Source organism: Cebidichthys violaceus, unplaced genomic scaffold (genome assembly GCF_023349555.1).
Source record: "Cebidichthys violaceus isolate CVI_PGR_0920_01 unplaced genomic scaffold, fCebVio1.0.p SCAF_9, whole genome shotgun sequence".
NCBI classification, from domain to species: Eukaryota; Metazoa; Chordata; class Actinopteri; order Perciformes; family Stichaeidae; genus Cebidichthys; species Cebidichthys violaceus.
This window is the reverse complement of record NW_027176975.1, coordinates 812,688-840,428: the sequence shown is the minus strand read 5'-3', so window position 1 is coordinate 840,428 and position 27,741 is coordinate 812,688. Positions and strand designations below refer to the sequence as shown.

At 44.9% G+C, this 27,741-nt stretch overlaps 2 protein-coding genes and 1 pseudogene across 2 annotated transcripts; 2 read left to right on the top strand and 1 right to left on the bottom strand.

Annotated features, from left to right (window-relative positions):
* Nucleotides 1-20: 20 nt before the first annotated feature.
* Nucleotides 21-16,644, top strand: LOC137866828 (zinc finger MIZ domain-containing protein 2-like; annotated as a pseudogene).
* A 2,592-nt stretch (nt 16,645-19,236) lies between these two features.
* ppiaa (peptidylprolyl isomerase Aa (cyclophilin A)) lies at nt 19,237-23,072 on the top strand. Its single transcript, XM_068703052.1, has 4 exons — nt 19,237-19,370; nt 21,008-21,127; nt 22,411-22,583; nt 22,670-23,072. Exons 1-4 carry the CDS (start codon nt 19,302-19,304, stop codon nt 22,800-22,802), a joined length of 495 nt encoding a protein of 164 aa, XP_068559153.1. The 5' UTR covers nt 19,237-19,301; the 3' UTR covers nt 22,803-23,072.
* Nucleotides 23,073-24,429: 1,357 nt separating this feature from the next.
* LOC137867086 (dickkopf-related protein 4) lies at nt 24,430-27,391 on the bottom strand. Its single transcript, XM_068703517.1, has 4 exons — nt 27,281-27,391; nt 26,015-26,128; nt 25,534-25,666; nt 24,430-24,728 (listed from the first exon to the last, which is right to left on the bottom strand). Exons 1-4 carry the CDS (start codon nt 27,389-27,391, stop codon nt 24,430-24,432), a joined length of 657 nt encoding a protein of 218 aa, XP_068559618.1.
* Between the last annotated feature and the right edge of the window lie 350 nt (nt 27,392-27,741).

Below are 27,741 nucleotides of genomic sequence, written 5' to 3'. Positions count from 1 at the left end.
CCCCCCCCTCCTGTCTGTCTGATTTCTCCACCTCTAGCGGTGCGGATGAAACACAGCGGATCTCCCGTCAGAGTCCAGCCGACCGAGCCGCTCAGCAGTTGATGTGAGACTCTGTATTTATTTCTACTTGAAGGACCCTGGAGCTTCGGGGGATGGTGTCGCCTCCTGTATCCGGATATTCAGACGCAGAGGCCGGCGGCAGGGACTTAAACCCACGACTCCTGGGTTGAGGTCCGTGGGTGAGGTACACTCCATTATCTACATTAACATGAACGTACCGAGCATCACAACCCGGACCGGGCTGCTCCGTGTGGAGCCACGTGTTGTCTAACATTAGTGTTTTGTGTTGTGGAGGAAGAAAGCTAGCTGAAGGCTAACCGTTAGCCTCGTAGCATTCCATTGTCACAGCCCGTTGGTGCTAGCTAGCTAGGCTAACCGGCTAGCTTGCTGTCAAACCAGTGATATATTCTCAAGGAACGTGGTAAACGTGACGCTGAATATTGGACGTTTGAACTGTCGAACTCCGTGTCCTCCCGAGTGACCGTGTTTGGCGGGTTATTGTAGTCTGTCTGTTTTAGACGCGGTGGGTTGTTGTCGTCTCGTTAGCATGCTAATGCTAACAGCGGAGCTAACCTACAGCCTCATTTCCCCTGTGAGAGCAGGGAGCTGTCTGTTAGCTTGTTAGCATTAGCTTCTACCTGGTTGCAACACTACAAGGAATCTCAAAATGTCTCCTCTGACTCTCTCATTTTGTTCTTGAGGGTTTCCACTTCAACGAGACGGAGACACGAAGGACGAGACAACGGCTCCTCCCGGTGTCTCTCGTTATTATCATTGTTGTTATTCTTTATACGGTAGTCATTACATTATAACAGAGAACGAGAGGTTGGTAGTTTGAAGGCCAGACACTGACTTTACTTTATTCACTTAAATACACAGTTTGACACGTGTATTATAGTTTAGTTGTTTTGTATTTTAAGTTAATATAATATTACTACTCTCTGTCTTTGAAACCTGTAAATATATAAGTGTAATTTGTATTTACAAAAATAGCCCAAAATGATATTTAATTCTAATTTAAATACAATTTTTAATTTATAAAAAATAGCAAAATAGGGGTATTTCATTTTAATTGAAATACTAAAAATATGTTATAAAAATATCAAAGAAATGGGTTTTTAATTTTAATTTAAAAAAAGAAGCAAAAAGGGTATTTGATTCTAATTTAAATACAAAACAAATGTTATAAAAAATAATACATATACCGTGTATATATATATATATATATATATATATATATATATATATAAATATAAATAAAATCTAAGTAAGTAGTATTCTGAGTGCTTGTAGCTCCACCTGATGAAGTTTTCCCTGAGTAGAATAGTTCCTGCTCTTCCGTCTCATACTGAGCGTCACACCAAAGTCCATTCACAAATCTGCCAATTAAATGTGACCTTTATCAGCAGTGACACGCCCAGCACCGATACAGGCCTGTTGTCCTGTTGTCGGTTGCTCTTCCTCTCAGAGACACCGAAGACTTCCCGGATGAAGACCAGTCATGGTACCGGTGGAAAGCTCCGGTAGAGTGAATCCGCTGCTTAAAGGGCTGTTAATGCGAGGAAGAAGCATCACTCTGGATGGTTTTGATGTTGAAGCAGTAGAAACATAAAGTGATTTTATTTGAATACTTTCATGTGAATATCCTCAGTGACCTTATTACTTAATGGGTTATTTAATCAACCGCCAATAACTCTGCAGTCTGAACGTATGTTTCCATTTCTATCTTCATATTCTGACCAGCTGTTTGAGTGGCTACGGCGTTAAACATGAGACCGATCTGTGTTTTTAAAAGTGAAGTACTTTAAACCGCAGTACTCTTTCACCTGCAGTATTCTGATCCTTCAGTCAAAGTAAATACTGCAGTGTTCTGAGATCTTTACTGCGATGTTTAAGCATCCAAATAACAGTGTGATGATGCGTTTAATGACACAGTTACATCCAGGAATGAGTCATTGGACTCTGCTGCTGTTTGTTTATCACCGTTTAAATGAGTGAATGAGTTATTACCTGTTCATATTACTAATACTAATGCAGTTTATTACAGTCAGAGTACCTGAACAGGTAGAGAACAGAGTACCTGAACAGGTAGACAACAGAGTACCTGAACAGGTAGAGAACAGAGTACCTGAACATGTAGACAACAGAGTACCTGAACAGATAGACAACAGAGTACCTGAACAGGTAGAGAACAGAGTACCTGAACAGGTAGAGAACAGAGTACCTGAACATGTAGTGAACAGAGTACCTGAACAGGTAGAGAACAGAGTACCTGAACATGTAGACAACAGAGTACCTGAACATGTAGAGAACAGAGTACCTGAACAGGTAGAGAACAGAGTACCTGAACAGGTAGAGAACAGAGTACCTGAACATGTAGTGAACAGAGTACCTGAACAGGTAGAGAACAGAGTACCTGAACAGGTAGAGAACAGAGTACCTGAACAGGTAGAGAACAGAGTACCTGAACAGGTAGAGAACAGAGTACCTGAACATGTAGACAACAGAGTACCTGGACAGGTAGAGAACAGAGTACCTGAACAGGTAGAGAACAGAGTACCTGAACATGTAGACAACAGAGTACCTGAACAGGTAGAGAACAGAGTACCTGAACATGTAGAGAACAGAGTACCTGAACAGGTAGAGAACAGAGTACCTGAACAGGTAGAGAACAGAGTACCTGAACATGTAGTGAACAGAGTACCTGAACATGTAGACAACAGAGTACCTGAACATGTAGAGAACAGAGTACCTGAACAGGTAGAGAACAGAGTACCTGAACAGGTAGAGAACAGAGTACCTGAACATGTAGAGAACAGAGTACCTGAACAGATAGAGAACAGAGTACCTGAACAGGTAGAGAACAGAGTACCTGAACAGGTAGAGAACAGAGTACCTGAACATGTAGTGAACAGAGTACCTGAACATGTAGACAACAGAGTACCTGAACAGGTAGAGAACAGAGTACCTGAACAGGTAGAGAACAGAGTACCTGAACAGGTAGAGAACAGAGTACCTGAACATGTAGAGAACAGAGTACCTGAACAGGTAGAGAACAGAGTACCTGAACATGTAGAGAACAGAGTACCTGAACATGTAGAGAACAGAGTACCTGAACAGGTAGAGAACAGAGTACCTGAACAGGTAGAGAACAGAGTACCTGAACAGGTAGTGAATCAGATAAACTTTGGATATTTAGTCCGTTGGTTTAATCTGAAAACATTTCCACATTTTATAGAGTTAAATATTAATTTAAGATGATCCATAATCAAAGTGATCATCAGACGTTTACAGTGGTTGTAAAAGAAGTGAACTCTGAGCTGATTGTCCCGCAATGCATTGTGGGTATTGTATTGTTGCTGCATCTTCAAATTGAAATTTTTTTTTAAAGGTAGTTTGGTAGAAATCACAACAATAACAGATCATCAGTGTTTTTTTCTTCTGTTCTGTCACTGACACATCACTTTGAGGCATGATGGGAAATGTAGTTCAGATAATGAATCCACTGTCTGTCTGTCTCTCCAGGAGTTTGTCTCTCTGTCTGTGCCCCCCCCCCCATCCCCCCACCATGAACCCTCTGAACCAGATGAAGGGTGGACTGGGCAACAACCCACACAGGTATACACACACACACACACACACACACACACACACACACACACACACACACACACACACACACACACTTCTGATACTGACACTTCTTAATTCTAATATAATTGTGTGTTTGTGCAGTGAGGGTTCGTACCCCTACGACCCCTCCAGCTGGCAGCAGCCCACCAATCAGCCCACAGGATCCCTCTCCGTGGTAACCACCGTCTGGGGAGTGACCAATCCCTCGGCCAGCCAGGTATGACATCACCAACCAGGGAGCATTGACTGATAAACTCTTCATTGAGTTCTGTTGAACTGTTGGAACAGACGTGTGTGTGTCACTGTGTGTCCGTCAGGGAATGGGCGGAGGAGTGATGGGGCCCGGAGCCAACCAAGGAGGGGGCCCCATGATGCAGGGCCCCATGATGCAGGGCCCCGGGGGTCCGGGCATGTCCGGAGGGCCCGGAGGCTACATGGGTCAGCAGGGCTACGGGGAGCCCAGCAAAGGCTACATGAACCAGGGCATGTACGGCCGCACCACGGGGGGCTACGGAGGAGGACCGGGGGGGTACTCCAGCAGGTCAGGGTCCTCTTCTCTGGTTCAGTTCTTAGTTTAGTTTGTCTCTTTGTCTTGTAAGTGTCGTAGCACCTTTGTAATAATGTATTTTACACCAGCTTGATGTTTAACTTCTTCAAAACATTCCAGAAAAATACCAAAACAAACCGTATTTATTTATTTAATCCATTGATTTGAAAGTGTAAAACAAAAGTCTTGAATTTATTTGAGTGTATCACATTTGATTCTCCAGTTACCCGTCTAACCCCGGTGGCTCCAGAGGTTCTGACTTCACTCAGGCTGCTGCCGCTGCCGCCGTCGCCGCCGCCGCCGCCACCGCCACGGCCACCGCCACGGCAACCGTCGCCGCCATCCAGGAGAAACAAAACCAGGAGATGAACTACGGACAGGTGAGGGGGGGGAGACTGGAGACTTCAGGTGTTGTTTTATGGTGCATTCAGGTCCCATTTGGGAAGTCGTTCGTCAGACTTCGGTGTGTTCGTGAGCTTTAAGTTGTGATGTTGAAACAACATGGACGCTGCAAATAAGAAGTTTTATATTTTATTGTTTAAACAAGACCGTGAGAGCTGTTTCCTGTACGCTCACTGAAGCTACGTCCACGCTAATACGAGTTTTAAAACAAAAACAACTCGTAGCTCTGCTGGAGGCTGGAGTCTCTGTCGTACTGGAGCGCATTATGCTTTGGTTCCTTTGTGAACTTCTCAATAGTAAGTTATTAAACAACGTGTCAAATCAGTGAAGGACACGTTGTGACTGCTAAGAGACAATCAAGTAGCGAACGCGGGCGTCTACGTCATCGCTTATGAACGTACCCCGGAGTTCTCAAACGTATCCGTTTTGGGTGTAAACGTAACAAAAGATCTGCGTTTTAAAATGGAGACGTAGTGGTGTGGACGTGGTCTACCTCCACTAGATATTCACCTGACTTATTATCAGGGTTGTTCCTGTAAATAACTTTCCTTCCTAATCTAGGTATGATAGAACATGTTATGAGTTACATGTGAGCAACACGTTCTGTGTTTTAAGTGTTTAATCACCTGAAACTGAGACTCGTGTTTTCGTATCAGATGGGAGGTCCGGCCTATAGCAACCAGTTCATGGCCCACTCCGGCCCCCGCGGCCCCCCTGGCATGGCCCCCGGAGGTATGGGCCCCGGGCCTGGACCTAGCAGGGGCCCTCCCTCAATGGGCCACATGTATGGACCTGGAGGGGGCCCCCAGAGGGTCCCTCAGCACCCACAGCACCCACAACACCCTCAGCACCCTCAGCACCCTAACTACGGCCCCGGACCACAGCAGGGCCACCTGAGGCCCCCACAGGGCCTGAAACGGCCCTACAACTCTGAGGTGAGAGTCTGGAGGGGCCACACTGATCCACGTTAAACCTGGTTTTAATGAGTCTACATCACATTAGAAATCTTCCTGTGTTCTTCTCCTTCGTCCTCAGTCATTCCCAGGAATGTCTCAGCAGTACGGCGTTCCCGTTGGTCCCAGCGTGAACGTGATGTCGGGTCCCGGTGGCGCCGGCGGTTCAATTCCCGGTTCGGGTGGAGGCGGTCACGGCGGCCACGGGGGCCACGGTCCATACTCCAACCCCAACATGCAGTACCATCCAGGTGAGACGTCTGCAGGTTCAGCGCTTTAACACAATGTGGGATCATTTGTGATTATTCGCTTTGCTCTTGTGAGATGCACCTGAGAGGGGGAGGAGCTTCCCTCCAAGTAGAGGTCCTGGAGGGTCCTCAGGATCCTGGAGGCGTGCAGGTCCTCAGTATCCTGGAGGCGTACAGGTCCTCAGTATCCTGGAGGCGTACAGGTCCTCAGGATCCTGGGGGCGTACAGGTCCTCAGGATCCTGGGGGCGTACAGGTCCTCAGTATCCTGGAGGCGTGCAGGTCCTCAGGATCCTGGAGGCGTGCAGGTCCTCAGGATCCTGGGGGCGTACAGGTCCTCAGGATCCTGGGGGCGTACAGGTCCTCAGGATCCTGGGGGCGTACAGGTCCTCAGGATCCTGGGGGCGAACAAGTCCTCAGGATCCTGGAGGCGAACAGGTCCTCAGGATCCTGGGGGCGTGCAGGTCCTCAGTATCCTGGGGGCGTACAGGTCCTCAGGATCCTGGGGGCGTACAGGTCCTCAGGATCCTGGGGGCGAACAAGTCCTCAGGATCCTGGAGGCCAACAGGTCCTCAGTATCCTGGAGGCGTACAGGTCCTTGGTATCCTGGAGGCGTGCAGGTCCTGGTGGGTCCTTAGGATCCTGGAGGTTTACAGGTCTTTGATGTCCTCAGGATCCTGGAGGCGTCTTCGATTGTTTATAAGACATAATCATTAAAATGTGGTGAAAGTATCACTTGATAGCAGTTAAAACTCTGGAGACTTAAAATTAAAACAAATAAATAAAAACAAATTTAAGAATAAAACAAACTTTTGAAACCAAACATGTTTAAATATGAAAAAAGCCAGAATAACATTAAGTAGATAAATGTACTTTTACATTAGTCATTTAGCAGACGCTTTTATCCAAAGCGACTTACAATAAGTGCATCAACATTGGTAATCAAAAGAACTACTAGTCACCAGAAGTCATGAGTACATTTCCTTTAAACAAGCATCTAAGAGCATGAAGCAGAGCATAACTCAGAGCCAAAGGACAGAAACAAGAGAAACAGTTAGTGCTATAAGTAATACCAATACAATAAGTGCAACAAGCTAGTATGAATACAATAAGTGGTGAGTGGAAGGTTCAGGGTAGCACTTCCTGAAGAGGTGGGTCTTCAGCCTGATGAAAGATGGGCAGCAACTCTGCTGTCCTGACGTCAGTGGGAAGTTCATTCCACCACTGTGGGGCCAGGACAGAAAACAGCCGTGACCGGGTCGATCGGCCGCCAGGACCTCTGAGCGACGGGGCGACCGATCGCCCCGAGGCAGCAGAGAGAAGTGGTCGGGCGGGGGTGTAAGGCTTGACCATGGCCTGGAGATAGGAAGGAGCTGTTCCTTTCACTGCCCTGTAGGCTAGCACCAGAGTCTTAAACTGGATGAGCTCTTACAGGGAGCCAGTGTAGAGAACGGAGAAAGGAAGTTGTGTGGGAGAACTTTGGGCGATTGAACACCAGGCGAGCTGCAGCCTTCTGGACAAGCTCCAGAGGTCTGATGGCAGACGCCGGGGCTCCGGCGAGTAGAGAGTTGCAGTAGTCCAGGTGGGAGATGACAAGAGCCTGGATGAGAACCTGCGCCGTCTCGTCAGTCAGGAAGGGACGAATCCTCCTGATGTTGTAGAGCAGGAATCTGCAGGAGCGTGTAACGGATGAAATGTTTGCCGAGAACGACAGTTGGTCATCCAGGGTCACACCCAGGTTCCTCGCAGTCCGAGTTGGCGTCACCACGGTATCATCAATGGTGATGGACAGGTCCCGGTGCGGGCAACCCTTCCCCAGGAGGAACAGTAGCTCAGTTTTGTCCAGGTTGAGCTTGAGGTGGTGTGTCGTCATCCACTTGGGTGTCACCGGGGGGAAATGACAAGACCAGCTGGGTGTCATCGGCATAACAATGGTAGGAGAAGTCATGCGAGCGAATAACAGAACCCAGAGATGTTGTGTAGAGCGAGAAGAGAAGGGGGCCCAGAACTGACCCTTGCGGAACCCCCGTAGTCAGCATGTGTGGTTCCGACACGGCCCCCCTCCAGGTCACCTGGTAGGATCGACCCGTCAGGTAGGATGCAAACAGGGAGAGTGCAGAGCCTGAGACGCCCATCCCCTCGAGGGTGGAGAGGAGGATTTGATGGTTTACAGTGTCAAACGCCGCAGACAAGTCCAGGAGAATCAGGACAGAGGAGAGAGAGTTAGCTCTCGCGGCGTGAAGCGACTCTGTCACCGCAAGGAGGGCCGTCTCTGTCGAGTGACCCACTTTGAACCCGGACTGGTGAGGGTTCAACTTGTTCTCTGTCAGATGTTAGCTTAGCTTAGCACAAAGACTGGAAGCAGGGGGGAACTGTTAGCCTGGCTCTTTTTTTTTTGTACGGTTCAGGTGTAATTCGTGGTCTTTCCCGTCTGTTTACCTTCAGGTCCCGGCGGTCCAGGCCCCGCCCCCCAGCGCTCTGGCTCCTCCCCCTCCTACCAGACCCATAAGATGTCCCTCCCACAGTACCCCCCATCAGGACCACCCAACTCACAGTACTACAAGGTGAGGAGCTTTATGTGTGTTGTGTGTTTACATACATGAGAAGGTAGAAGCAGGTAAACATCAACATGTGTTGTTGTTTGTGCAGCAGGAGCAGTTTAACGGTCAGGGTGGAGGTCTGAACGCCATGACAGGAGGAGGCGCCGCCGGTGTCTACAACTCCTTCAACCAGCCGTCTGGGGTGAGGTTACCTCTGAGAGTTCTCATGTCCTTCTACTTTGTTCTTCTACTCATCATCTACATCTCTGAAGGGAATAATGTTTTTCTTTTGTGCTGAAACCTGGAAGTGTGTGTGTGTGTGTGTGTGTGTGTGTGTGTGTGTGTGTGTGTTTTTTCTGGAACTTCAGGAACACAAACGAGTGAGACTGAATCATTCAAACAGAATGAGAATAAAATGAGTTCCTCTGTCTGTGTCTCAGCCCGGTCGAGGGTTGCCAGGTTACCCCTCCTCTCCGGTTCCTGGAAACCCCACCCCCCCCATCACCCCCAGCAGCTCCATGGCCCCGCCCTACATGTCGCCAGGCAACAGTGACGTCAAGCCGCCGCCCTCTTCCTTCCTGCCTGACATCAAACCCAACATGGCCGGCCTACCACCGCCCCCCCCTTCAGGTCCACACACACACACACACACACACACACACACACACACACACACACACACACACACACACACACACACCTTTATGTTAAAACACACTCTTCAGGTCATCATAGTACAAGTCACAGCCTTTGTTGAATTACTGAAATAATCTCATTATTAACGATGGTGATGGTGGTGATGATGTCATAGTGTGCAGGTGTCTGACCTGTGATGACTTCCTGTTAACAGGTAACCCTAGCGACGACCTGCGGCTGACCTTCCCGGTGCGTGACGGCGTGGTCCTAGAGCCCTTCAGATTAGAGCACAACCTGGCTGTCAGCAACCACGTCTTCCAGCTGAGAGACTCCGTCTACAAAACACTCATTATGAGGTACACACACACACACACACACACACACACACACACACACACACACACACACACGCGGTACAAAGTAACAGGCTTTAAGGATCAATAACTGTTTGTTTGTTTGTGTCTCTCAGACCGGACCTGGAGCTCCAGTTTAAGTGTTACCACCACGAGGATCGACAGATGAACACTAACTGGCCCGCCTCAGTCCAGGTCTGACCTTCTTCTTCTTCTTCTTCTTCTTCTTCTTCTCCGTCTTCTTCTCCGTCTTCTTCTTCTTCTCAGTCTTCTTCTCCGTCTTCTTCTCCTCCTTTGTCTCCTCCTCCTTCTTCTTCGTCTTTCTTGTTATTTTCAATAAACCGAGTCACAACCAAACATAATATAACTGAGTAACAGTAGATGATACGACAGATGTGGACTCAATGTACTCCTCCTCCTCCTCCTCCTTCTTCTCCACCTCCTCAGGTGAGCGTGAACGCGACTCCTCTCACCATTGAGCGAGGCGACAACAAAACTTCCCACAAGCCTTTGTACCTGAAGCAGGTGTGTCAGCCGGGCAGGAACACCATCCAGATCACCGTCACCGCCTGCTGCTGCGTAAGAAACCCATCACTGACTCACCTGTGTTAACGGAGGAGCAGACGCTCAGGTGTGTTTACCTTAACCTACCTGTCTGTCTCTCTGCAGTCTCACCTGTTCGTCCTCCAGCTGGTCCACCGTCCGTCAGTCCGGTCAGTGCTTCAGGGTCTGATGAAGAAGAGGCTGCTGCCTGCAGAGCACTGTGTCACCAAGAGTCAGTAGATCTGCTTCTGCTTCTTCTTCTTCTGCTTCTTTTTCTGCTTCTGCTTCTTCTTCTACTGCTTCTTCTGCTTCTACTTCTGCTTCTTCTTCTTCTGCTTCTTCTGCTTCTTCTTCTTCTGCTTCTTCTGCTTCTTCTGCTTCTCCTTCTGCTTCTTCTGCTTCTGCTTCTTCTTCTTCTACTTCTGCTTCTTCTTCTTCTGCTTCTTCTGCTTCTTCTTCTTCTGCTTCTTTTTCTGCTTCTTCTGCTTCTGCTTCTTCTTCTTCTACTTCTGCTTCTTCTGCTTCTTCTTCTTCTTCTTCTGCTTCTTCGTCTGCTTCTTCTGCTTCTTCTGCTTCTGCTTCTTCTTCTGCTTCTGCTTCTTCTTCTTCTGCTTCATCTTTCTTGTTGTTTTTCAATAAACCGAGTCACAAACAAACATGTGAACGTTGATAATAAATCTGAACCAATGATCAATAGTCCATACGTCTCTGATCCCTCGATGTTCTCACATCAACTCTTCTCAGTCAAGAGGAACTTCAGCAGCGGTTCTATTCCCGGGACCCCCGGTCTGAACGGAGAGGACGGCGTGGAGCAGACGGCCATCAGGGTCTCGTTGAAGTGTCCCATCACCTTCCGCCGCATCCAGCTGCCGGCCAGAGGCCACGACTGTAGACACATACAGGTCAGAGGACGCTGTCTGTCTCTCTCTGTCTGTCTCTCTCTCTGTCTCTCTCTCTCTCTACCTGTCTCTCTCTCTCTCTGTCTCTCTCTCTACCTGTCTCTCTCTCTACCTGTCTGACTCTCTACCTGTCTGTCTGCAGTGTTTTGATCTGGAGTCGTACCTGCAGCTGAACTGTGAGAGAGGAACATGGAGATGTCCTGTGTGCAAGTACGTCTCTCTTATTATTATTTATTAAGTTATAAAAACACATTTATTATGTATTTTATAACCTGTGTGTGTGTGTGTGTGTGTGTGTGTGTGTGTGTGTGTGTGTGTGTGTGTGTGTGTGTGTGTGTGAGCAGTAAAACCGCTCTGTTAGAAGGTCTGGAGGTGGATCAGTACATGCTGGGGATCCTCATCTACGTTCAGAAGTAAGAAACTCCATTCATTCAGACTTTACTTTGATAGTCAGTCTTTTATTTTGAAGGGCCATTTCCTGTACTGACCCCCCCTCCCTCCCCCACAGCTCTGAGTACGAGGAGATCACCATCGACCCGGTCTGCAGCTGGAAGCCGGTCCCGGTGAAGCCGGACCTCCACATAAAGGAGGACCCCGACGGTCCGGTTCTGAAGCGCTGCAGGACGCTCAGCCCGAGTCACATGGTGCTGCCCAGCGTCATGGAGATGATCGCATCGCTAGGCCCCGCCCCCTCCTCGGCCGCCTCCTCCCCGATGCCCTACCCCCCCCTACCTGCAGGGGGCGGCGGCAACGGCGGCGCGGGGGACTACCCGGGACCAGGTACCCAGATCCTCCTGGTCCACTTAGAGTCTCAGGACGTCCTGCTAAAACAAGAGATCAATAACCAGTTATTGTGTGTGTGTGTGTGTGTGTGTGTGTGTGTGTGTGTGTGTGTGTGTGTGTGTGTGTGTGTGTGTGTGTGTGTGTGTGTCCTCAGCTCCGTCCTATCCCAGTCAACACACTGGTTTCTCAGACTTCACTGGTCCTGGGACTCCGGGGGTCGGGGGGGATTTCTCCTCCCCCGGCCCCCCCCCCCCTCTCCTACCAGTCTGAGCTCTCCAGTGCCCTCCTCACCCCCGACAAACCCCCCCCACACCCACTGGCTGGACAGGTAGGTTAACACCTTCATCATCTTCATCATCATATTAGTGATTATTAATGTTCACTCAGTTCACCTCCTCTCTCCTTTCCTTCCTCTCCTCTGTCCTTCTTCTCTTCCTTTCTTCTTTTTCCCCTCTTCACCTCTTCTTTCTTGTTTCCTTCTCTTTTACATCCTGCCCTCAATCCTTTCCTCTCCACTTTCCTTTCCTTCCTCTCATCTTCTTTTTTCTTGCATCCTCTCTCCTTTCATTCCTTCCTTCCTCTCCTGTTTCCTTGCCTCCTCTCCCTCTGTTCTTCATCTCCTTTTTCCTTCCTTCCTCTCCTGTTTCCTTGCCTCCTTTCCCTGCATCCTTTCTCTCCTCTTCTCTCTCCTTTCTTTCTTCTCCTGTTTCCTTCCCCTCCTCTCTTCTTTCCTTTCCTCCCTTCCTCTTCTCTTCTCCTTTCCTTCCCCTTCCTCTCCTCTTTCCCTTCCTTCCCTTCCTCTCCTCTTTTCTTTCCTCCTCTCCTCCACAGATGTCTCTTTCGGGCCGTCTGGACTCCACTTCCCATGGTGCTCCTCTCTCCCAGCAGCAGTCGCAGGGTCTCCACGGCAACCCCCAGATGGGGGGGGGCAACATGATGATGCAGCGTAGCAACCAGAACCCCCGTCTCCACGGCGACGGCTCCTTCGGTCTCGGGGGGGCGACGGATAATACTGAACCGTCTCTAGACGTGAGATTATATTTAATATTATTATATAAATATTTATATAAAGAGATGAACACATGAATACATCAATAATCATAGTGTAGATAATATTTAATACATGTATAAATAGATTATATATAATCTATTTATACATACTATACATTTGTATAGTATGTATATATATATATATATTTTTACATAGTATATTTTTGTATCTATATATTTATATAGTATATGTATTTAAATATATAGTATAATATATTTAAATATATTATATTATGTATTTGAATATATGATATCATGTATTTATTTTATTATGATATATTTGAATGTATGATATCATGTATTTATTTTATCATATGATATATTTGAATGTATGATATCATGTATTTATTTTATTATGATATATTTGAATGTATGATATCATGTATTTATTTTATCATATGATATATTTGAATGTATGATATCATGTATTTATTTTATTATGATATATATGAATGTATGATATCATGTATTTATTTTATTATGATATATATGAATGTATGATATCATGTATTTATTTTATTATGATATATTTGAATGTATGATATCATGTATTTATTTTATCATATGATATGTTTGAATGTATGATATCATGTATTTATTTTATTATGATATATTTGAATGTATATGTATTTATTTTATCATATGATATATTTGAATGTATATCATGTATTTATTTTATTATATGATATATTTGAATGTATGATATCATGTATTTATTTTATCATATGATATATTTGAATGTATGATATCATGTATTTATTTTATTATGATATGTTTGAATGTATATCATGTATTTATTTTATTATATGATATATTTGAATGTATGATATCATGTATTTATTTTATCATATGATATATTTGAATGTATGATATCATGTATTTATTTTATCATATGATATATTTGAATGTATGATATCATGTATTTATTTTATTATGATATATTTGAATGTATATGTATTTATTTTATCATATGATATATTTGAATGTATATCATGTATTTATTTTATCATATGATATGTTTGAATGTATATCATGTATTTATTTTATTATATGATATATTTGAATGTATGATATCATGTATTTATTTTATCATATGATATATTTGAATGTATGATATCATGTATTTATTTTATCATATGATATATTTGAATATATGATATCATGTATTTATTTTATTATGATATATTTGAATGTATGATATCATGTATTTATTTTATTATATGATATATTTGAATGTATATCATGTATTTATTTTATCATATGATATATTTGAATGTATGATATCATGTATTTATTTTATCATATGATATATTTGAATGTATGATATCATGTATTTATTTTATCATATGATATATTTGAATATATGATATCATGTATTTATTTTATCATATGATATATTTGAATGTATGATATCATGTATTTATTTTATCATATGATATATTTGAATGTATGATATCATGTATTTATTTTATTATGATATATTTGAATGTATGATATCATGTATTTATTTTATTATATGATATATTTGAATGTATGATATCATGTATTTATTTTATCATATGATATATTTGAATGTATGATATCGTGTATTTATTTTATCATATGATATATTTGAATATATGATATCATGTATTTATTTTATTATGATATATTTGAATATATGATATCATGTATTTATTTTATTATGATATATTTGAATATATGATATCATGTATTTATTTTATTATATGATATATTTGAATGTATGATATCATGTATTTATTTTATTATGATATATTTGAATGTATGATATCATGTATTTATTTTATTATGATATATTTGAATGTATGATATCATGTATTTATTTTATCATATGATATATTTGAATGTATGATATCATGTATTTATTTTATTATATGATATATTTGAATGTATGATATCATGTATTTATTTTATTATGATATATTTGAATGTATGATATCATGTATTTATTTTATTATATGATATATTTGAATGTATGATATCGTGTATTTATTTTATCATATGATATATTTGAATATATGATATCATGTATTTATTTTATTATGATATATTTGAATATATGATATCATGTATTTATTTTATTATGATATATTTGAATATATGATATCATGTATTTATTTTATTATATGATATATTTGAATGTATGATATCATGTATTTATTTTATTATGATATATTTGAATGTATGATATCATGTATTTATTTTATCATATGATATATTTGAATGTATATCATGTATTTATTTTATCATATGATATATTTGAATGTATGATATCATGTATTTCAGTTCAGAGTTGTTCAGGATGAAAACAGGAACACGTGTTCAGAACTCACCTCTTTGTTTCTTTGTGAAGTTGCTTCCGGAGTTGACCAATCCAGACGAGTTGCTGTCGTACCTCGGACCCCCGGACCTCCCGAACAACAACAACGACGACCTGCTGTCGCTGTTTGAGAACAACTGAACACACACACACACACACACACACACACACACACACACACACACACACACACTGTAAGATATGAACTCGTGGACGATGAGAAGAATCAGACTTTTTAAAGAACACAACTCTTGAACTTGTGACTCTATTTTATTGTTTTTTTTAATCCTCTGAGATGTTTTCGGATGCTTCGTCCGTCGTCTCCTCGTCGTCTCCTCGTCGTTTCCTCACCGCTCACAGGAAGCTTCAGGCCGCTCATCAGCAGACGAGCCGTCAAACATTCACATCAGAGGTCCAGCAGCAGGAGGATGATGGGATTTGTAGTTTTAAACGTGAAGATGAGCTTTAAAGAAAGTTGACACTCAGCCACAGCGTCTCTATTAATATTATTATTATTATTATTATTATTAAGGTTTGATTTTAAACCCGTTATTAATCTGTCACACACGTGACAACATGTGGAAACAACAACAACAAACCGTTCCATGGAAACAAGTCTCGGACCCAAAAAGTCCAAAACTCTTCTCTCACGTTTGTCTCTCTGCACGAGGACCAATCAGAGACCAGGACCTCAGAGACAGGAGGACCAATCAGAGACCAGGTCCTCAGAGACAGGAGGACCAATCAGAGACCAGGTCCTCAGAGACAGGAGGACCAATCAGAGACCAGGTCCTCAGAGACAGGAGGACCAATCAGAGAGCCGGTCCTCAGAGACAGGAGGACCAATCAGAGACCAGGTCCTCAGAGACAGGAGGACCAATCAGAGACCAGGTCCTCAGAGACAGGAGGACCACTCAGAGACCAGGACCTCAGAGACAGGAGGACCAATCAGAGACCAGGTCCTCAGAGACAGGAGGACCAATCAGAGAGTAGGTCCACAGAGACAGGAGGACCAATCAGAGAGCAGGTCCTCAGCAGGACTGTCTCTGTGATGTTTAGTTCTTCTTTGTGAATGAGACGAGTTCATGGTGAAGCTTCTTCTTCTTCTGCAGTCTTTGAGTTCAGAGGAAGTTCTTTGTCTCTTTCTTCTTCTGCCTTCATAATAAACATGATTCTAATTTAAAAAGAGTCCAAACACAACTTCCTGTCCCGTGATGTCATCACATCTGATAAAAAACCAGGATCCTGATCTACTCGATCCAGTCCACTGTTTCCTTGTCTCCTCTATCCTTTGCTTCCTCCCTTCTTCCCTCCACTGTTTCCTTGTCTCCTCTATCCTTTGCTTCCTCCCTCCTTCCCTCTTGCTTTATTAATACCCATGTCTCCTCTGACTCGAGGTGGCTGAGTGTGATTATCTGTATTTTTATCAGATCAAAGACATTTTATATTCAAAGAGACTCGTGACGAAGACAAGTTGCCTCAAACTGTTGCCCTGAGACCCCTCCTCTTCCTCCTCCTCCTCCTCTTCATCTCTGTTGGTTGTAAAGTGGCTCGTGGTGTCTCGCCCCGCTGGCTTCTGGGTAAATAAATGTGTTCATGATCACACTGATTCTGTTATGATGATCTTTGTAATTTAATAAACACTCAGAGGAGAACATGTGATGCTTCATGTCACTCTATAATGAATCAATAAATATTGTTATTGACCCTCTAGAGGAAGGTGAGCTGTGACATCATCACATATAAGAGACGTTTACCAGCAATAACACGTACTCCAGAGTACCGTAACATACGGTAATATATTGGTTATATATTCTATGATATTTCTCTATATATTAAAAACAGGAGCCGAACCAAAGATCACAGGACTTCATGACACCACCTTCATTCATGACACCACCCTCATTGGACTCATCTCTGGTGGGGACGAGTCCGCCTACAGGTGGGAGACTGACCATCTGGTGACCTGGTGTGGTCTGAACCACCTAGAGCTCAACGCTCTGAAGACAGTGGAGATGGTTGTGGATTTCAGGAAGAACGTAGCCCCACCAGCCCCCTGTGTGACTCCCCCATCACCCCTCTGACTCCCCCTATCTCTATCACCCTGTGTGACTCCCCCATCACCCCTCTGACTCCCCCTATCTCTATCACCCTGTGTGACTCTCCCATCACCCCTCTGACTCCCCCTATCTCTATCACCCTGTGTGACTCCCCCATCACCCCTCTGACTCCCCCTATCTCTATCACCCTGTGTGACTCCCCCATCACCCCTCTGACTCCCCCTATCTCTATCACCCTGTGTGACTCCCCCATCACCCCTCTGACTCCCCCTATCTCTATCACCCTGTGTGACTCCCCCATCACCCCTCTGACTCCCCCTATCTCTATCACCCTGTGTGACTCCCCCATCACCCCTCTGACTCCCCCTATCTCTATCACCCTGTGTGACTCCCCCCATCACCCCTCTGACTCCCCCTATCTCTATCACCCTGTGTGACTCCCCCATCACCCCTCTGACTCCCCCTATCTCTATCACCCTGTGTGACTCCCCCCATCACCCCTCTGACTCCCCCTATCTCTATCACCCTGTGTGACTCCCCCATCACCCCTCTGACTCCCCCTATCTCTATCACCCTGTGTGACTCCCCCATCACCCCTCTGACTCCCCCTATCTCTATCACCCTGTGTGACTCCCCCATCACCCCTCTGACTCCCCCTATCTCTATCACCCTGTGTGACTCCCCCCATCACCCCTCTGACTCCCCCTATCTCTATCACCCTGTGTGACTCCCCCAGCCAAGGACCAGTTCAGACTGCAGCGCATCATCCGCTCTGTGAGAGCAATCTGCCGTCCCTCCAGGACTTGTTCGCTTCAAGGACCCTGAAGAGAGCAAGAAGGACTGTAGTCGACCCCTCTCACCCTGGACATGAACTGTTCGTGTCCCTTCCATCTGACAGGAGGCTGAGGTCCATCAGGACCAAGACCTCCATCAGGACCAAGACCTCACGCCACATGAACAGTTTCTTCCAATCCGCAGTCGGGTTCATCAACAGAGACCAGGACCCCCACTGACTGTCATCCCAGCTGCTCATCCCTTCTACACTACGCTTCATCTCACTCGTTTACAGTCCTGTTATCTGTTCGTTTGTGCACTTTATCTCATGTTTCACTTATCTCATGTTTCACTTTATCTCATGTTTCACTTATCTCATGTTTCACTTTATCTCATGTTTCACTTTATCTCATGTTTCACTTATCTCATGTTTCACTTTATCTCATGTTTCACTTTATCTCATGTTTCACTTTATCTCGTTTCACTTTATCTCATGTTTCACTTATCTCATGTTTCACTTTATCTCATGTTTCACTTTATCTCATGTTTCACTTTATCTCATGTTTCACTTTATCTCATGTTTCACTTATCTCATGTTTCACTTTATCTCATGTTTCACTTTATCTCATGTTTCACTTTATCTCATGTTTCACTTTATCTCGTTTCACTTTATCTCATGTTTCACTTTATCTCATGTTTCACTCTCTCATGTTTCACTTTATCTCATGTTTCACTTTATCTCATGTTTCACTTTATCTCATGTTTCACTTTATCTCATGTTTCACTTTATCTCATGTTTCACTCTCATGTTTCACACTCATGTTTCACTTTATCTCATGTTTCACTTTATCTCATGTTTCACTTTATCTCATGTTTCACTCTATCTCGTGTGTGTGTGTGTGTGTGTGTGTGTGTGTGTGTGTGTGTGTGTGTGTGTGTGTGTGAACTAAACTTGTATCTGACCGGACGGACCGCGCCCTTACCGCGTGATCGCGCACCCCCATTCTCCGCCTGACAGCGGGAACGCGCGCTGACTGCGGAGACTTGACTTTAACACTCTGCGTGCACTGCACGCATTGGACCCCGGAGTTGTCGGTGATGCGTGGCGCGCGCCGCTCCGGTCCTCGCAATGTTCAATTTTTTTTCACCGGGACAGAGAAAAGGGGGCGGTGTCACAGTGAGAAAACCTTAAAAACACTTAACCCCCCCCCCGAAGCGGCACACTGCGTTGAGTGAATCAAACACACCGTTCAAAGGGTCCGTTAAGCGACTGACCAGTCAAGAGAGGGGCTCCGCTGTTCTGGCTGCTGATTGGCTTACACGGGTGCCGCTCACACACTTCCGCGTCCTCAATTGGCTCGCCTTGATTTCAAACCGCCCACCGGCGTTTTATATAAAATTAAACCACACACCTCCATCTTTTCTCGGATCCTTGTAGTCAGCCGACCAGTCCGTTCTCTCTCCCGCTCAGTCTGCTGAAATGTCCGGTACACGAGTCTTCTTCGATGTCACCTCCGGCTCGTCGCCCTTAGGCCGCGTCGTGATGGAGGTAAACGTTAGAATGCTACGTGTAGCTAATGTTAGCCTGCGGGTAGATCCCGCTAACCCTCGCTCTTTGTTTTTTTACGGTAATAAAGCCACTTCCACAGTTGGACTCTGGTTTCCGTTGATAACCGTTAAGCGCACACGTGCACGAGAGTTACGGTAATCGAGCTGTCACGAGCACACAACTGCGTCTCATGGCGCACGTGTGTTTGGCTCCTAGCCAGAGCTAACGGGACCGAGTAACGGGTCTTATTCTCTTGTACCTGTCTCGATATTTAAACGGGAGGTTATGTTAATGATTGTTACGGTGATGGCGGTGATTGTATCTGCGTGATCCGGTTTAATATGGGCACGTATTGTAACGTTGACATCGTGGATTAGCAGTGCAGTGCTTCTCACGCCCTCCGTTAGAGCGAAACGGCTAACTCAGCATTAGCGTCCGACACGCTGAGGCCCACAAAAGGCCCGCGGGCCGTAGTTTGAGTCGTAAAGAGGCACGCTGCCCGGGCGGTAGTTCAAAGCACCGCTTGGCTAGCATGTTGCGCTAATAATGCTAACGGAACATTCAGTGGCTAGCATGTTGAGCTAATGATACGGAACACTGAGCTGTTTCTTTGTTGCGTTTTGCGGTCTTTTCGTTTTTAATTACAAGCCCGGGAAATCTACGGTACCCGTACACCCACGGGGATACTTCTGTATTTGTTAGAAGTCTCGATTAATGGCGGGTGTGAATTACGAGTCTACTTTATTCCTCTGTAAAAAAAAAAAAAAAAATGTGACTGCCTGCGGTTGTTAGCATGTTTAGCCGCAGAAGCTAACTGCGCCGGTTCCGGTTCTGGAAAGTTCCACGGCGGGGGGAGGGGTGGGCTGTCCGCATGATGAAAGAACCCCGGATGTAGAGAGAAGGCCGAAAAACAACCGCGATACACTTTATTATTCTATAATCCTTTGATCCCACGGTGAGGAAGCACACGCGCTCATAACGGGGCTGTTTGGATTTACAGTGGTGCCATTGTGACGCAGGCCTGCCTGCCTTCCTTCCTTCCTTCCTTCCCCTCTTGTTTCCTTGCCTCCTCTCCCTCCGTTCTTTCTCTCCTGCTTCTTTTTGTTAATGTTCAGGAAGCTAAAAGCTGCTAGCTTACAGGTGCAGCCATTTTGTGCCCATAGTAGTATCTGTGCCCCGTTATGGGTGTTCCTGATGTATGGTTAGCCTGATTATGGTCCTGTCTAAATCCTGGACCTCACTGGTGATGACTGATCGAGCCTCCAGCTGCTGAAGGACTGGTGTCTGTTTCAGCTGAGCAGCTGCACAGAGCCCCCCCCCATGGTAGAGACGCTGCAGCAGACGATGTCTCCGTCTGCTGCAGTGCATGCAGTTCCACCATGACTCAGCACAATCTCACCACCTGATCCGTGTTCCCCTCTCCGGCTACACGGTTGTTAAAGGTGTGGCGTTGGAGCAGGTCTGCAGAGTCTGCTTGCAGTAGTGGTGCAGGATGAGGTCTTCTGGGTCGGTGATCCTGCTCTGGTGTGTCTGGATGACAACAAGCCAAATGATCAGTCGCTGATTCACAAGCTTTGTCCTCTCGAGTGTCTTTATTCCGGTCCTCTTATCGACTGACACTGTGTGGTTCTCCTCAGCTCCGGGACGACGTGGTTCCAAAGACCGCCGAGAACTTCAGAGCCCTGTGCACCGGTGAGAAGGGCTTCGGCTACAAGGGCTCCAGCTTCCACCGCATCATCCCCCAGTTCATGTGCCAGGTGATGCAGCTGGTCTAGGACTGTGGGGGTTCACTGAAGTCATGAGGCGGCATGCTAGCTCGCTAGGCTAACGCCGTACATGAAAAGGAAAGAGTGTGTGTGTGTGTGTGTGTGTGTGTGTGTGTGTGTGTGTGTGTGTGTGTGTGTGTGTGTGTGTGTGTGTGTGTGTGTGTGTGTGTGTGTGTGTGTGTGTGTGTGTGTGCCAGTGATGGACGTGTGTGTGTGTGTGCCAGTGATGGACGTGTGTGTGTGTGTGCCAGTGATGGACGTGGTGTGTGTGTGTGCCAGTGATGGACGTGGTGTGTGTGTGTGTACACCAGTGATGGACGTTGTGTGTGTGTGTGTGTGTACACCAGTGATGGACGTGGTGTGTGTGTGTGTGTGTGTACACCAGTGATGGACGTGGTGTGTGTGTGTGTGTGTGTACACCAGTGATGGACGTGGTGTGTGTGTGTGTGTGTGTACACCAGTGATGGACGTGGTGTGTGTGTGTGTGTGTGTGTACGCCAGTGATGGACGTGGTGTGTGTGTGTGTGTGCCAGTGATGGACGTGGTGTGTGTGTGTGTGTGTGTGCCAGTGATGGACGTGGTGTGTGTGTGTGTGTGCCAGTGATGGACGTGGTGTGTGTGTGTGTGTGCCAGTGATGGACGTGGTGTGTGTGTGTGTGTGTGTGTGTGTGTGTTTGTGCCAGTGATGGACGTGGTGTGTGTGTGTGTGTGTGTGTGTGCCAGTGATGGACGTGGTGTGTGTGTGTGTGTGTGCCAGTGATGGACGTGGTGTGTGTGTGTGTGTGTGTACCAGTGATGGACGTGGTGTGTGTGTGTGTGTGCCAGTGATGGACGTGGTGTGTGTGTGTGTGTGCCAGTGATGGACGTGTGTGTGTGTGTGTGTGTGTGTGTACCAGTGATGGACGTGTGTGTGTGTGTGTGTGTGTACCAGTGATGGACGTGGTGTGTGTGTGTGTGTGTGTGTGTGTGTGTGTGTGTGTGTGTGTGTGTGTACACCAGTGATGGGCGTGTGTGTGTGTGTGTGTGTGTGTGTGTGTACCAGTGATGGACGTGGTGTGTGTGTGTGTGTACCAGTGATGGACGTGGTGTGTGTGTGTACCAGTGATGGACGTGGTGTGTGTGTGTGTGTACCAGTGATGGACGTGGTGTGTGTGTGTGTGTGTGTACCAGTGATGGACGTGGTGTGTGTGTGTACCAGTGATAGACGTGGGGTGTGTGTGTGTGTGTGTGTGTGTGTGTGTTAATGTGTGTGTTAATGTCTGTTGTACATGCAGGGCGGTGACTTCACCAACCACAATGGAACCGGTGGAAAGTCCATCTACGGCAACAAGTTTGCCGATGAGAACTTCACCCTGAAGCACACCACCCCCGGCACCCTGTCCATGGCCAACGCCGGGCCCAACACCAACGGGTCCCAGTTCTTCATCTGCACAGAAAAGACCGCATGGTGAGGGCGGCGTTCACAGGGTGTTTATTTGTTTGCGTGTGGTTGGCATGACGATGATGATGATGATGATGTCATCGTCCCTGCAGGCTGGATGGGAAGCACGTGGTGTTTGGCACCGTGGTGGAGGGCATGGACGTGGTGAGGAAGATGGAAGCCACCGGCAGCCAGAGTGGGAAGACCTCGACCAAGGTGGTGATCGCTGACTGTGGTCAGCTCTGAGCTGTGAGCTCCAGCACTTAACCCCTGTAGCCACGCCTCCCCTGTAGGCTCCGCCCCTCTGCCATTCAACATTCCTAATAGATGGAGAATCAACCCCCCCCCCCCCCCCCCGAACCTTTTTTTATTCTGTTGAAAACGTGTTGCTGCATTAGTAACTTTTCCTTTAAGTTTCTTTTGCATTAACGTTTTTATTCACACTGTCCCAACGGGTTTTTGTTAAGTCAAAAAGAATAATAAAATAAAACAGAAATGTTGCCTTGACAATTAAAAGGTGTTTGTTTCTCTCTGCTGAAGCAGTTAGTCTGTTTAAAGTTCTGTGCAGCTAAAGATGAGGATGAAGTCTTTAGTCTCGGCACACATGAAGTGATGCCGCTGTGTTTACGTTGAGTCATGAGTTCATCTTCCAAAGAAAGAGACGCACTGACTTCATGTCTGTCCTGCTGTAAGCGCTTCATAACGTCCAGCAGAGGGAGCTCTCCAGCTCAACTTAGTCTTCAGTCCGGTCGCTCTGATTGGACCGTCGCTTGTGAGCCAGCTGTCAATCAAACACCGTCTGACCACGCCCACAAACACACCTGGGAGGAGCTCCAGTCAGCTTCAGATCAGAAGTTATTTTAATGAGTGACGGACGTCTGAAGTAAGTTTAAACGTGTCTTTATCTCTCGGGCCCAGTGTCCCCCCTACAGCCTCAAACCCTCTCAAGGACTCACTGAGGTCCTCTGGTAGTGGTTGAGTGTGGAGACAGGGCTTCACATGGTGTAAACATGAGCGGGACATACCACGAAAACAACAAATCAAATGTATAGTTGTGTGTATTTATTTTATACTTTGTACTTCCTGCCTTGAAGTCCTCAGACTCTTTCCTCACTAGATGAGGTCCCTCGTATCATCAGGGAGTCCTTGAGGGTTCAGGGTTTGAGACTGTCGCGGGACAGAACTACACCCTCACGGACTTTGCGGGAGCGTGCCTCAAAGTCTGTGAGGGTGGAGATGGGATTGGGCCCTTAAGTACTAGAGTAGCTGGATATCAGCCTTAGCTTAGCTTAGCATAACGACTGGTAACAGGGAAACGGCTAGCCTAGCCGTCTAGCAGCTCCTCTAGCTAACATGTTACACGTGGTTTGTTTGCTCTAAATATTCAGTTAAGACGGCTCTGTGCAGCGTCTTTATGCTAAGCTAGGCTAACATCTCAAGTTTCACACCAACGAGCTATTTTAGCTGAAACAGATGTGAAAAAACAACTAAATACACTATTTCAGTGTTTAAGTATGAGAGTACTGCATATATTATGTACTGCATACACTATGTACTACATACACTATGTACTGCATCAATAATAAAATGGTAATATATTTATACAGCCCTTTATTAATAATAATATATATTAATATTAACAAGTTCTCTGCTTGCAAACTTCAACTTCCATGTTTCTGTCTTTAATAAGATTCAGACAATAACAGTCACACTCTTTGTTTGAATAAACTATGACTTTTATTGACTACAGTATTAATAATAATAACATATTTCTAACTTCTTTTTTGTCTGTTGTCTGACTCCACGTGGAGATAAACGTTAGTCTCTCTTCATGAATATTTATTTAAATTAAATGAGTTCATAAAGAGTCTCGTCAGCAGCTCCTCTCCGCCGTCCTCCTCTTCTTCCCAGAATGCCTCGTGTTCTTCTGACACGCCCCCTGCCCCTTGGCTCTCCCTGACTCCGCCCTCCCCGTGGAGGAGGAGGCGACGCAGGTTAGCCCGACGTCACAGTCGCAGCGGCCGAGCTTCCGCCTCATTTTCCCGGATCCTCTGAGCAGACAGGCCTCCCCCTCCACCGGGATCCTCTGGCACCGCTTACCGGTCAGGTACCGGACGCAGCACAGACCGGCGGCACAGTCACCGGAGCGCACACAGCTCGACATCTCTGGAGCTGGAGCAGAAATAATACACAGATTACTGCAGGACAAGTACTAATACACACTGAGAAAGAACCAGGGACCAGTACAAGTACTAATACACACTGAGAAAGGACCAGGGACCAGTACAAGTACTAATACACACTGAGAAAGGACCAGGGACCAGTACAAGTACTAATACACACTGAGAAAGGACCAGGGACCAGTACAAGTACTAATACACACTGAGAAAGGACCAGGGACCAGTACAAGTACTAATACACACTGAGAAAGGACCAGGGACCAGTACAAGTACTAATACACACTGAGAAAGGACCAGGGACAAGTACAAGTACTAATACACACTGAGAAAGGACTACGGGACAAGTACAAGTACTAATACACACTGAGAAAGGACCAGGGACAAGTACAAGTACTAATACACACTGAGAAAGGACTACGGAACAAGTAAAAGTACTAATACACACTGGGAAAGGACTACGGGACAAGTAAAAGTACTAATACACACTGAGAAAGGACCAGGGACCAGTACAAGTACTAATACACACTGAGAAAGGACCAGGGACCAGTACAAGTACTAATACACACTGAGAAAGGACCAGGGACAAGTAAAAGTACTAATACACAGTGACCTCTGAGATCGAGTTCAGTAAAAGTAAAATATTTACCTCTGAGATGTAGTACAGTAAAAAGTAAACAAGTAAATTACAAGTACCTGGAATGTGTACTTAAGTACAGTACATTATTAAATATTCCAGGTAACTTTGTCTCATTGTACACATGCACTCTGGGACTCGTAGTTGTCTTCCAATCACTTACCTTTGGTCCTGTTGAAGCCGTCTGTGTTGATCTGTCCGTCTGTCTCTCTGTCCACCTGTCTGTCCACCTGTCTGTCCACCTGTCTGTCCTGTGAGGACAGTCTCCTCTGAGCTCTGTTACTGCAGCCTCCCACCTGATGGACCCAGAGACAATCAACCAATCAACCAACCAACCAATCAACCAATCAATCAATCAATCAATCAATCAATCAACCAATCAACCAATCAACCAATCAATCAATCAATCAATCAATCAATCAATCAATCAATTGCCAAAAATGAACTGCAACTATTTTGAAAGTGATGAAAGTCCTGCAGGTATCTTTACTGAAGTAAAAGTACAAAAATCTGTCTGTCTCTCTGTCTGTCTGTCTTACTGTCTCTGTCTGTCTCTCTGCTTGTCTGTCTTACTGTCTCTGTCTGTCTCTCTGTCTTACTGTCTCTGTTTGTCTCTCTGCCTGTCTCTCTCTCTCTCTACTAACCTGATCTGTGTAACAGTCCTCTGTAGAACATTGAGTTCTTTGTCTTCTGTTGGAGTTCGTCGTCTCTATCTGGCGTCGTACGGGACGCTCCACCTGGTCTCCATGGAAACGATCCTGATGGACAGGTCAGAGTGATGTCACTGTTACGACCTCAGATATTCAAAGTAATATCACAGTAATATCATAGTATTATCACGGTAACATTACGGTAATATCACAGTATTATCACAATAACATTACGGTAATATCACAGTAATATCACAGTAACATTACAGTAATATCACATTAATATCACAGTAATATCACATTAATATCACAGTAATATCACATTAATATCACATTAATATCACATTAATATCACATTAATATTACAGTAATATCACAGTAATATCACATTAATATCACAGTAATATCACATTAATATTACAGTAATATCACATTAATATCACAGTAATATCACATTAATATCACATTAATATCACATTAATATTGCAGTAATATCACATTAATATCACATTAATATCACAGTAATATCACATTAATATCACAGTAATATCACAGTAATATCACATTAATATCACATTAATATCACATTAATATTACAGTAATATCACATTAATATTACAGTAATATCACATTAATATCACATTAATATCACAGTAATATCACATTCACTGTGAAGCCACAGCAGCTCAATAAAATACATTAAACTTGTTAAATTTGTTGGTCACAAATAAATATATTAATCACAAATCTGTATTCAGTCAGAAATACATAAAACAGTAAAGTATAAATATTATATTAAATCAATAAGAGATTATATACAACATACAAATTAAACCTTTTTGAATATTTATATATTTAATGTTACAATCGTTTTACCTGTCATATTTACTAAATCTACCAAGTAAATACTACTAGTGTAGTATAAAGTATATGCAGAGAAGTATAAAGGTACTACAGCAATGCAGTATAAAGTACACCATGCAGAGAAGTATAAAGGTACTACAGCAATGCAGTATAAAGTACACCATGCAGAGAAGTATAAAGGTACTACAGTATTGTAGTGTAAAGTACACCATGTAGAGAAGTATAAAGGTAGTACGGTAGTGCAGTATAAAGTACACCATGCAGAGAAGTATAAAGGTACTACAGTAGTGCAGTATAAAGTACACCATGAAGAGAAGTATAAAGGTACTACAGTATTGTAGTATAAAGTACGTCATGCAGTAGAAGTATAAAGGTACTACAGTGAAGTACTCTTACCTGCAGCTCGGTGCTCTGCTGAGTCGTCTCTTTGGAAGACCTGATGGTGTTGTGGTCCAGAGCCAGACCACTGACCAGAGACACACACAGGAAGCTTCTCCACATCCACATCCTCCAATCAGTGGATGTATCGATCAGTAGATCGAGGATCAGTGGATCAGTGGATCAGTGGATCAGTAGATCAGTAGATCAGTAGATCGAGGATCAGTGGATCAGTGGATCAGTGGATCAGTGGATCAGTGGATCAGTAGATCAGTAGATCGGTGGATCGGTAGATTAGTAGATTAGTAGATCAGTGGATCTATCAGATCTAATTATTGATCTGAGTTCTAGATAGTTTGAGACAATAAATAAATCAGTTTTCTTCTTCTCTGGTTCTGGATGTTCTTCATAAACCTCAGTAGTTGTCTGACCCTCTCTGCTCCGTCTGTTTCCTCCTTCAGGTGTGTTTGTTTTTTATA

What these genes read in the sequence shown, in the direction of transcription:
- ppiaa (XM_068703052.1), top strand. Translation starts at nt 19,302, where the DNA reads ATGTCCGGTACACGAGTCTTCTTCGATGTCACCTCCGGCTCGTCGCCC. An exon ending in TAGGCCGCGTCGTGATGGAG is followed by an intron (nt 19,371 to 21,007) that starts GTAAACGTTAGA and finishes GGTTCTCCTCAG; the next exon opens with CTCCGGGACGACGTGGTTCC. An exon ending in TCCCCCAGTTCATGTGCCAG is followed by an intron (nt 21,128 to 22,410) that starts GTGATGCAGCTG and finishes TTGTACATGCAG; the next exon opens with GGCGGTGACTTCACCAACCA.
- LOC137867086 (XM_068703517.1), bottom strand. Translation starts at nt 27,391, where the DNA reads ATGTGGATGTGGAGAAGCTTCCTGTGTGTGTCTCTGGTCAGTGGTCTG. An exon ending in AGCAGAGCACCGAGCTGCAG is followed by an intron (nt 26,129 to 27,280) that starts GTAAGAGTACTT and finishes CCTGTCCATCAG; the next exon opens with GATCGTTTCCATGGAGACCA. An exon ending in CGGCTTCAACAGGACCAAAG is followed by an intron (nt 24,729 to 25,533) that starts GTAAGTGATTGG and finishes TTTCTGCTCCAG; the next exon opens with CTCCAGAGATGTCGAGCTGT.